Source organism: Herpailurus yagouaroundi, unplaced genomic scaffold (genome assembly GCF_014898765.1).
Source record: "Herpailurus yagouaroundi ecotype Mexico unplaced genomic scaffold, PumYag 142, whole genome shotgun sequence".
In the NCBI taxonomy this organism is placed as follows: domain Eukaryota; kingdom Metazoa; phylum Chordata; class Mammalia; order Carnivora; family Felidae; genus Herpailurus; species Herpailurus yagouaroundi.
In genome coordinates, this window is record NW_024412397.1 from 57943398 (window position 1) to 57955211 (window position 11814).

Below are 11814 nucleotides of genomic sequence, written 5' to 3' on the forward strand. Positions count from 1 at the left end.
AAGACAACGATGTCCATGATGGCACTGGCGGTGATGGCTGTCCCTTAATGGAGTTCCAGCCCTGGGTCGTTACTGCTTATGTTCTATGTCTGATCTGAGAACAGACTCAGCAAAGCTGCAAACTTGTCTAGAGTCACAAAACCAGTGGAACAGTAATAATACTTGTCATCCTGAATACTCAGCAGTTACTTTACTCTATGCCGGGCCCCGGCTAAGCAGTTTACCTGCTTTATTCCATTGAATCCTCAAAGCAATGCCACATTATTATTATCCCCTTCCCCCAGAGGAGGAAACTGAAGTTTAGAGAGCCTAAGTCAACAGCCCAGATCACACCACTAGAAAATGGTAGAGCTGGGAATTGATCCTAAGCTCTCGGACTGCAAAGCCCGACTTGTAACCAAGGATTTGACACTGGATGTGGACTCCCTCAGACTCAGGGCTTCCTCCCCTTAATATTCTACCATATCATCTTGACAGGGAGGGAGGTTCCTTCCTGCTAACCATTTAAGCAAAATCTGAAGTGAGACAGTAATAGGCAATTGGGGGAGGGTATTTTTTTTTTTTTAATGTTTATTCATTTATTTTGAGAGAGAGCGAGAAGGCGAATGCACGAGCAGGGGAGGGGCAGAGAGAAGAGACAGAGCCCCAAACAGGCTCTGGACCACCAGCATAGAGCCCAGTGCTAGGCTTGAGCTCATGAACTATGAGATTGTGACCTGAACTGAAATCAAGAGTTGGATGCTTAACTGACTTTGCCACCCAGGCACCCCAGTAGTTTTTTTTTTTTTTAATGTTTATTTATTTATTTTGAGAGAGAGAGAGAGAGAACACACACACATGCACGAGCAGGGGAGTAGAAGAAAGGGAGAGAGAATTCCAAGCTTGGAATAGATCAAGCCTGATGTAGGGCTTGATCTCAGGGAACCGTGAGATCATGACCTGAGTTGAAACCAAGAGTTGGACGCTTAACCGACTGAACCACTCAGGCTCCCTGAGTTGGAGGAGTTTTTAAATAAGATTTTAAGGGAATAATTTATCAAACGCATAAGTTAAATGCACATCACGCATATTTTAAAATTCCTATTGGAGAAGCATGTATCTCAGACTGGACTGAATGGTTCACTTGACTGAACGTAGTCTCTCTGCTTCTCATTTTTTTTTTTAGCCATTTTTCAACGTATTAATCTTAAAATGCCACAATAATTTGAAACTTCTTAAAAGGAGACTTGATCTTTAATGAGCTCTGCTACTCTGGTCTGAGGGTATTATATAGCATCTCACTGCTCTTAAATTCATGACCTTGCTTTCTGATACAAACTGAACGTGCAGAATGCTGATTTGGTGTTTGATTACTCCCTCGACTTTTAATCAAAACAGCTTTTTATTTCCTCTTTCCTTCAGTGCCGTTTAAGCATGAAGTGTGCTTTGATGATCAGGCGCACATGAGCAGGAGTATAAAAGCCTTCGCTGTCACTCAGCTTCCGGGAGGACAGACGACGGGAAGACGCTGGGAAGACTCAGCCAGGAGAACTGGGGTTAGCTCGGGGGAGGGGTTTCCTGAGAGGAAACGGTGTGCATAACAAAATGCATCTCTTTGTGCAAACAGCCTTTTTGAAAACCCAATTTTCGTTTGTTGGGATGGTTTAATGAAATGCAGCTGGCCAGCGAAGGCAGACTCCGTGTTTTCTGAGAGTGGCACAGGGCGTGATTCCCGTGACAGGCTGGAGCTGTTGATGCTCAGGTTGCAGGGTGAAGTGGCCCTGCTGTGAGCTCTCTGTTCCTGCATGGATGATGTTAGCAATGGAATTCTGTAGAACTAGAAGTTGGACACCGGTTGATAACCAAGGCGGGTTTTATTTGCGTTTCTGGTCATGTGGGCCACATAGTAGGAGAGGGGCAGTAACCCTCTCAACATAGAGTGGGCTCAATTCATAAATGAGAAGCCTTAGTCGGGGAGGAGCCACGATTCACTGAATAGGTCAGTGGCCTCCACTGGCCAGTCTCCTGCACTCAAGGGGAGCAAATAATGGTGGATACGATTTACAAGCACAGTTATGGTCCAGGTGAGGAGACTGGCACAGAAGCTGATGATTCCCACAGGGGCAGGTTTCTCAGGTTCACAATTATTGAAATTTGGGGCCAAATAACTCTCTGCTGTGGGTGTCAGCAGCATCCCTGGCCTCTGCCCACGAGACGCCAGTGGCACCCCCACCAACCCCAGGGTTGACAACCGAGCCCATCCCCAGACATGGCCAAGTGTCCTCTGAGGGGCCAAACTGCCCCATGAGAACCGCAGCCGTGGGAGGTGGTGAGTACTGTGTGTGACAAGGGACAGTTCAGGACACTCTAGGAAGGGAGGAAGGATGTCCAGGCAGCCTTGGAGTTAAGGGGGGACACCACGAAAGCTCCCTCGAGGAGGTGACACTGCGCGTGGTGTGAAGCATGAGTAGTGTCAGCCTGTGAAATAATGGAGCAGCTTAACAAAGGAACGGCATCCTGAAACGCAGAGGGTACATGGGGCAGTTGCTACCTCAGTATTGCCGGCAAGTCAAGTGTGTGTGTTGGGGGTGGATGGTAGGACATGAGACTGTGATGGGGCACGTGGGTGACTCTGGCCCACAAGAGAGTCTGTGGGCATGGGTGTGTCATTGGAGGGCCTGTAAGCAGTGGGTTGGTAGGAATTGACTTCTAGAACATTCTGGCCATGATGCCCAGGATGAGTTACGGTGGGCTTTTGAATGCACCAGGTGCTGTGCTGCTCACTTCACTTGCTCCATTCGGTCCTCACAACAGGCCAGGGAAGAGGAAGCACGATTATCCCATTTCTAGACAAGGACGTCGAAGGGCCAGGCCTCCCCACTCAATGCCGCGCATCTTGCGGGAGGGCAGGACCAGGACCTTCCGTGAGCAGGCATGGCGGCCTCCTCTGAAAGATGAAATGGGCCTGGCTTGTCTGACAGATTTTTGTTTGTCACATGCTGTGATGGAGGTGACATCAGGGCTTCTGGGATCAGCCCATGCACACGGAAGGTGGGGGAAATCCTCCCAGAGACCCGTTCGGCAGACAAATGTCAAAATATAGTCATAGAGAAGCAACGAAAACCAAGCAGGACAACTAAGTGCCTTGTGCATTCTTTTTTTTCCTCACATCGAACTTCTGTCAGGTCTCAAATGTTTGTTCATTTCAGTGAGCATTTATTGGGCACCTACTGCGTCCTCAGAATTGTTTCAGGGCTCTAGGGGAGACAAGGAACTTGAAACCTGAAGACAAAGGCTTTTGCAACAGAAGCTTTACTTGGAGAGAAAAGCAGCTCAATTTGGATGCGCCTGAGAACCTCCCCTTGAATTTCTTGCTCTCTAGGAAAGCCTATTCTCTGGGAAGAGCTGATTGCTGAAAAGCTCGGTTATGGGAAGTCTCCAGGAGATGAAAGGGACCAGGCTCGCTCTGTCCTGAAGTTCCCCACACTTGAACCCCTGGAGAAAGTGGTGGAATTGGCCATCTTCCCCCAAACTCCGTCAGGCGTCCATTCACGGGCTATGCATGGAGCCACGTACTATGCATCTTGTGTGTATCAAGGCATTTAATTCCCATAGCCACCTTGCAGGTACTAGGACTGTCTCCACTTCACATATGGAGACAGGGAAATAGAGATAAGCTAAGTAGTCTGCCCAAGGTCACATGGCCTTCCAGTAATAAACTCAGGATTAAAACCCAAGGCGGTCAGCCACGGCAACCAGGGCTTATGACATTGACCGCAGGGCTGCGCTGCCTCCTGCTGAGCTCGCTATGGGCTGGAAGGCTGGGGCATGTTCTAATCAGAATAATAACAGGCCACTTGACTAAGGAGAAAACTGTGCAGGGGCGAGCTGGATATGCGCATGGTAGAAAGAGAACAGAATTTAGATCAGACAACCCAGGTGTTGATGGTAACTCATGCTAACTAGATTTGTGGAGTGTGAGCTAACCCCACCAAAGCACGGCTGTCTCATATTGAACATGGGGTTAGCAATATCCACCTCTCTAGTCTTCTAAATATTGATAGACTATGTAACAGTGTCTAAAACAGCTCCTGACACTGTGGGAAATACCCTGGAAATATAACGTGAGTGAAAGATAGAGGTATTTCTTGGATACAGGTTTGATTGGCCTTGAAAAGAGTGTGAAATTCATGAACAAGAGCATAATAAAAGTCAAGCACAGGGAGAATGTTCAGTAAATGGATCTAGAGGTGTGTGTGTGTGTGTGTGTGTGTGTGTGTGTGTGTGTGTGTGTGTGTTGGGGGCAGTATATGTGTATAATAGCTGCCATTTATACTGAGGTCTTACCATGCACCATCACTGTCCTGTGGGTCATTGACCATTAATAACCACGAATTAGGGTGTTGTGTTTTCTATGTAGGGTTTCCCCATTACGTGCATGTTGCAGAGGCTTCACCATGGACTGTTTGGAGACACGGTGGTTTAACACAGCCTCTCCGCGGATGTCCGCAAAACCTAGCAACAGGCTGTGCGGGATGAGGAAGTGTCGGGCTCAGGAAGCACTGCTCAAATTTGCTCTGCTCCCTGTCCTACTTCGCAGGCTCTCCTGTACTTTTGCTCGCCTGGGTTGTACTCCTCAATGAATCATTAGCCCCATAGCTTTGGCCTCAAGCACTGCCTCTGAGGATACCTGATGAAGACAGCTGATTTCTCTCTCTCTCTCTCTCTCTCTCTCTCTCTCTTTGGTAAAAGAAAATAGATTGAGGTAGATATGCATGGGGAAAAGATCTACATTTACATATGCAAGATGTTAACCGGGATTGTCCACACTTTTTTACATTTTCTATTTTAAAATTTAAATGAGCAAAATGGTTATTTTAATACACTATTTAAACACACACATTACTTTCTTCCAAAATTAATGGACGTGATGTGTAGACATAAGCTTAAGAGCCACAGTGAAGATAAAAAGAATTGTTTTCAGTAGATATTCCATTAGTGTGAATTCAGAGGGAGCTTTGGATGCTTTCATAACCTGCTATTTTATATTCTTATCACTTCAGTTTTATTTTATTTAAAATTAAAGAAATAATAGGGGCGCCTGGGTGGCTCAGTCTGTTCAGCATCTGACTTCGGCTCAGGTCATGATCTCAAGGTTCGTGAGTTTGAGTTCTGCATCGGGCTCTGTGCTGACAGCTCAGAGCTTGGAGCCTGCTTCGGATTCTGTGTCTCCCTCTCTCTCTGCCTCTCCCTCAATCATGCTCTGTCTCTCTGTCTCTCTCTCTCTCAAAAATAGACATTAAAAAAACTTTTTAAATAAAAAAATTAAAGAAATAATAAACGTTGACTTTCATATGTCGGAAGAAGAATCAATAGGAATATACAAAAATGTAGTAAACACATTGGGCATACTAAACCATTTCAATTATTCTGTAACTTTCTTAGGTGCTAAAGATGATCACATGACTTACAATGATCTGGAATTTCAAAAATCTGTTTGACAAAGAAAGCTTCATTCTGAGATTTATCCCAAGGTGAAATTCATTCGGAAAGTCTTGGAATGTCTCTTTTGGCCAAAGTCGGATATGTGGGCTACATAGGGGGCCCTAAAGCCAACAGCGTGCCCCGTTACTGGTTTTTCTCCAGGGACCATTATTAATGCAAGCAAAATAAAAGCTGCCTTGGATTTGGCATGCTTTCACCAGAAAAGAGGTTAATGTCTTTCACTTCCCTAGGGTGGTCTGCTTTGCAGTGAGAATCCCACTCACATAGTGGGTTGGAGCTCTGGGAAATCCTTCCCCCCTGTCCCACCCCTGCAGTGGTCCATTTCATAGATGAGGACACTGCCCAGAGACAATGACCATCCTAGAGGTGAGCCATTCTCTGACTGGATAACCACAGCTAACTAAGTGGGCAGTATCTACATTTCAAAAACTTAGAAGAAACAGCTATTCGCATAGCTCATTCATTTGATATATACAAACCTTGCTAGAGAATGACCGAACTATTTTTGGAAGGGATTAAATCCCTTATGCCCAAGTCTTCTGGAATGACATTTAACTTTGCTTTTCCTGCTTGTGCTGGTGGTAGAGTGATAAGGGTTAACACTTAACTATGTAGTTATTTCTATGCATGTAGAAATTTCTATGCATGTAGTTATTTCTATGCATGCATCTCTTTACCCATGTTCCCTCCAGCCCTACTTTCTACTAATTTGAAAACAAAAATCCACATCCTGGCCATAGTTATTCCATCTTTCTACAGGGCTAAGCTGAGAGTCTTCCGACAGTTCCAGCCTGGGCTGTGGAGTCGGATTAACTAGGTGTGAATTCTGGTTTTGCCATTGACCAGATACTTGAATTTGGACAAGTGAGTTGATTGTGCATAAGTAAGTTGACCTCTTTCTATCCTCCTGTCCTCTCCTGTAAAATTGCCATGATTTTAACATTCAACCTCCTTGTACCCTGCCTAGTTTCATGCCTTTCACATAGTGAATGTTTGATAAACGTTGGCTATTGATACATGCTCAAAAAGTATTTACTGGAAAAAGAACATGTTAAGAGAAAAGAGGGAGAATTACTGCAAAGAAGAAAGCTGTTGGTTCTTGCCCCCTGTTTGGGGGGCTCTAACATAATTTCTCATGCTTTTGGAAGGAAGGAGGAAAAGAGGATGCATACATAACTTTTGTTTTTAAATAGCAGAACCCAGTTGTCAGATAAAATTTACATATATAAAGCATATATATGTTCCAAAACCTTAGGGTACAAATTTAGCCACATTGCTTTCCTCCCACTGCCCCAATTAATAGCTAGAACCTTCAAGTACTCCATTAAAAAAAGTCCAAAGTACCCACCTTTGCCCAAGAATCCCAGGGGTTTGTTCGGTCAGTGCCAAGTGGAGGGAGAAATGGCGTTGCATTGTTTCACATCTCCTGCTGTTCCTCCTGCCCAGACGTTGGCCCCTGCGTGGATGGACCCGCAGATTCCCCAGGTGGTGTCCAGCCGGGGCCCAGCTCCAGCTCCTGGCTTAGTGGTCACAGCTCTGAGAGCATGGTCATGGGACCAGCATCACTCTGCAGGACACACAACTGCTGTTGCCGAAGGCTGCCAGCAAAAGCCACACGCTTCCGGCCCAAGCCAGCCTTCGCTACAGACGGCCAGCCCTTTTCTCAGAACCTGGGTCCTCACCCTTGATATCGCTTCTCCCCATAATCACCACCTATTTTTAGGATTTTTCATGTATACAAACGTGTCTGCCTCCTCCTCCACCATTTGCCAGGGCTGCCGTAACTAAGCACAACAGATGGGGTGGCTTAGACAACAGAAGTTTATTTTCTCATCATTCTGGAGGCTACAAGTCTCAGGTCAAGATGTCAGCAGGATTGGTTGCTTTGGAGGCCTTTGTCCTTGGCTTGCAGATGGCTGTCTCTTTCTTGTGTCCTCACATGGCCCTGTCTCCAAATACAGGCACATCTGAGGTACGTGGGGTTAGGACTTCACTATTTGAAATTTGAGAGAACACAGTTCAGCCCACGAGGCCAGTAATTAACTATATACTCAGAGGTATAAGTTAACTTTTAATTCAGGAAAGTGTTGAGGGAGGGACGAAGGGAGACAAAGAGGGGAGGGGGGGGGAGATATTGATTGCTTGATTCATTGATTCATTGATTCATTGATTCATTGGTTGACTGGCTGGCTCCAGGGAGACTCTCTACCCTGTTCAAGGACAATAGGCACCCTGTCTAACCCCACTAAGACAGTCTCAGTGGCTGTTCAAACATGTAACGTGTGCCCTACTAAACCCAGACGCCCATAGTGAAACAGATGACTGCAGAGCATCTCTGGTTGAAATGAGCATGGGGGGGTTCCTGGGCCCCTTCACTCTCTCCTCCCTGAGTCACCTCTGACAAGCACTGTGCAGAAACCCTTGGCCCAGAGGACTGCAGGTGCCCAGGTTCTTCCCTTTACTTTTTCACAACTGCACAATTCGTCAAAGTTTGAAACGGGCGTGCACGATGTTATCCAACGATCCTTCGCCTTGGAAACATAACTCCAGCCACTAGCATTCATGAAGCTCACTGTCACTCTGAAGGGGTCCGGACGGGTTCCCGAGACCACGCACACAGTCTGGCACTTGCATGGCCTGCTTTATTTTTCCACTTTGCTTCTTTTTGGGGATGGGCTGCTTTATCGCCGGCTGAGCTTTGATACCCAAGAAAAGCTGTGAGGGAGAAGTTAGATGCAGCCTCCCTGTGACCTCTTTGCACACACCAGGCCAATAAAACTCGGGCCGAATGACAGTGACAGCTGCCTTGTGGCATTCAGAGGGAATCGAGCGGTTCAGTTCCGCAGTCTCAGGGACAAGTATATCATTACAGCCCGGGTGCTCAGAGAGAAGCCACCTAAACCCACCCTCGGGGACAGGCCACGGTGGGGCGTCTCGGGCATCTGCGAGGCCCCAGCGAGACCCCTCTGTGGGCTCCCTGCCTGCGACAGCTCGGCTTTTGGCAGCTGGGGGACACAATCCCAGCCTTGGGGCATCAGAGGCCAGGGGCAAAAAGGAAGGAGATGGGGGCCAAGCCGTCAAGTGCTCGCTGCAAGGACAAGGGCCCCAGGAGGATGGTGTTCCCACGCGGGAGGCAGCAATTCTCCCCGTGGGACGACACCCTCCTCTCGGGGAAGGACCCCCGGTCTCTGCTGAAGCGGGGCATGCGCCACGTCAGCTTCAGCCTGGTCACCAAGGGAATGACAGACATCCCCGACTTTCTGTGGGGCTTGTCTGAGGTGCAGAAACTCAATCTGTCTCACAACCAGCTCAGGGCTCTCCCGCCCGAGGTGGGGAAGCTGAGTCGCCTGGTGGTCCTGAACTTATGCGGGAACCGCCTGCGGAGCCTGCCTCGAGAAATCGGCCTCCTCAAGAGCCTGAAGGTCCTGTTCGTGAACATGAACTGCCTGACCGAGCTGCCGGCCGAGCTGAGCGCCTGCAGGAGCCTGGAGGTCCTGAGCCTGTCGCACAACTGCCTCTCCCAGCTCCCCGCCAGCTTCGCCGACCTCTCCAGGCTCAGGAAGCTGAACCTCAGCAACAACTATTTTGCTCACATCCCCCTCTGTGTGTTTGCGCTCAAGGAGCTGGATTTCCTGCACGTGGGCTCCAATCGCCTGGAAAACATCGCCGAGAGCATCCAGTGCCTGGTGGGCCTGCAAATCTTCATCGCGGAGAGCAACAACATCCACGCCTTCCCGCGCTCGCTTTGCCTGCTCACCAGCCTGGAGCTGCTGAACCTGAACAACAATGACATCCAGACCCTCCCGGACGAGCTCTACCTGCTGTGGAGGCTGGGGCGGATTGCCTGGAATCCCATGGACAAAGGGCTCCACATCTCGCACAACCCGCTATCCAAGCCTCTGCCGGAGCTGGTGGAGGGGGGCCTGGAGATGCTCTGCAGTTACCTGAAAGACAAAAAGCACAGCTGACTGGGCCCCGGGGGCACGGCCGGCCGTCAGCGCGCGGACACCTGTCAGCTGGGTACTTCTCCGGGCTCAGCTTTCTCCTCTTACTGCTCACGTTGGTCGAAAGGCATTGCACGGCCGTTCTATGGAGGTGTGTGCTTTGCCCTGTGCATGTGCCTAAGGAGCCCCGTGATGGCGTGTTCATCCCATCCTGAACCTAAGTGGAAACAGGCCTTTGGTTTTCTCCAAGGAGAAACCACTCTGATTCTCCTGAGGAGCAGTGGCACTCAGTCCTTGGAATAGTAGACGGCAGGTCTGATTCAACGGAATTCAGAAGTCAGATATTTGCTAAGTATGTGCTGTGGGCCAAGTGTGGCATGAGACGTTGACACCATTTGGTTTCAACCCTTGAACTGGCGTCCTGCAGCCAGGGAACAGCAGCAAGGCACACTCGTGCGTCAGCCTTGATCAAGCGTTACGGGGGACCAAAGAGGCAGCTGGAGCCCTGCTCTCCTGCCAATGACGGGGTCGGGCAGAGCTTTCCCTGCGCCTTCTAGGGGGAAACAGCATAAGAAATGTGTCTCTCAAATGATTGTAGAGTAACAGTCAAGCTGCTCATGTTCACGTCTGCTGGTGAGTGACAGGAATAGCGCGATGGCTTTCAGATAATAAATACAAAACCAATTTGAACGTACAGTTTTAACCTTCTTTCCCAGTCCCCCGGCAGCCACTGTCGTATCCCTGAGCTTTTGTAGAGATGCCAGCCGATGGTTAACTTATCCAATTCTACTTTCTCTTCTCCTCCCTTATTAGATTTGCCCCCTCAGGGCTGAGCTAATGACTGGGGGGGGAGGGGGGAATGGCCAGACGGCATCAAGGAGGGGGTAAAGCATAGGAAAAGTCACACACACAAGTCATTACACTCTTCACATTCATACGAGGGTAATATTGGCCACTTAGCTTTTACATGCGACTTAAAAAATTGAGTTTGGCGATGCATAAAAGCTCTTTGGACAAAAAGCTCTTGTACAAATATTAAGTATGTTTTGCTTCCAATTCTAAGAGTACACAGCTGTTAGTTAAAGACAGACATTAGGATGAACAATTACAGAATTCCTGCCCCAAGGGTCATTGGATCTTACTGCTGTCACAGCACCCCAGAGCCCCCTGAGACATTACTGTTTATTCAGAGTTAAAGAAATTCCAATGAAAGGGTGGTAGTGAAGAAAGTATGGTCCCTTCCGATCGGTGGAGAGCCAACAGCTCAAGTTTCGGGCCGATTTGTCTACAGAACATCGCACCCAATATCGAGACTTAGGATTTGGGGTTGCTGCCAAGACTTGTCTGACTTCTTAATACCCTTAGTTTAATTTAGTTAAAATTGTACATATTTTTTAAAACTTTTAATTAATTTATTTATTTTGAGAGACATGGAGACAGAGAGGGAAAGCATGCACAAGGAGGGGAGGGGCAGAGAGAGAGGGAGAGACAGAGAATCACAAGCAGGCTCCTTGCTGTCAGCACAGAGCTTGATGCGGGGCCCGAACTCCCAAACCGTGAGATCATGACCTGAGCCAAAACTAAGAATTGGACACTTGAACGACTGAGCCACACAGGCGCCGCAGTTAAGCTTCTGTTTCTTAGCACTTTCTGTAGGCTGCACACTGGGCTGGGAGTTCGAGAGGACTTTTTCTACCAAGGAGCTCAGGGTCTGGTGAAACAGATAGACCCACCTGAGTTTCTACAACGTGCGGCAGATTGTGAGCCCTGCTGAACGGATATGAAAGCAAAGGCCACAGTAAGGTTGACATACTGGATGGTGTAGGCTAGACTGAGCGCCGAAGCCTCAGTAACCAAAGAACGGTGACCAAAGGACCTGACTGGGATGAGCCAGGCACACCCTCCGTTCACTGCAGTCATCTCGGCCCAATCCCGTCCCCCATCCCCCACCTGGGAAAGAGTGGCAAAGCGCTGGGGCAGCTGGTAGTACCCTCTCAGGTCCTGAGCTTAGGCAGGTTTAGTGTGGAGCTGCTCAAAGGGAGTCCACAGAATTTATTCATAGGAAAAGTGATTTTCCCAATAGACTCCAAAGTCAATTTTCCCATCCATAAAAAGGGAAGCCAGCTCCCGCGGTTATCATCAGATACCGTAGTTCCATTAGCACATTTGTGCATGAGCTCCTCTGCTGAGCCACTGCAAACAGATCTTACCCGTGTCACTGGGAGGCAGCTGAAGAGGTCCTCTCTAAACTCCCCCTCCTGCAGCACCGAGATCTGAGTGTCCCTGCCAGGCACACACAGGCGCACTCCGGTAGCCTCGCCCACATTAGCTTGCCGAGCCAAGGCTATTTAAAGACTTCAGTGGAATTCTTCCTTGACCTCATGAC

At 48.5% G+C, this 11814-nt stretch overlaps 1 protein-coding gene across 1 annotated transcript; it reads left to right on the forward strand.

The window, feature by feature from the left end:
* Positions 1–8366: 8366 nt before the first annotated feature.
* LRRC30 (leucine rich repeat containing 30) lies at positions 8367–10122 on the forward strand. Its single transcript, XM_040479371.1, has one exon. It carries the CDS (start codon positions 8547–8549, stop codon positions 9450–9452), a length of 906 nt encoding a protein of 301 aa, XP_040335305.1. The 5' UTR covers positions 8367–8546; the 3' UTR covers positions 9453–10122.
* The last annotated feature ends 1692 nt before the right edge of the window (positions 10123–11814 follow it).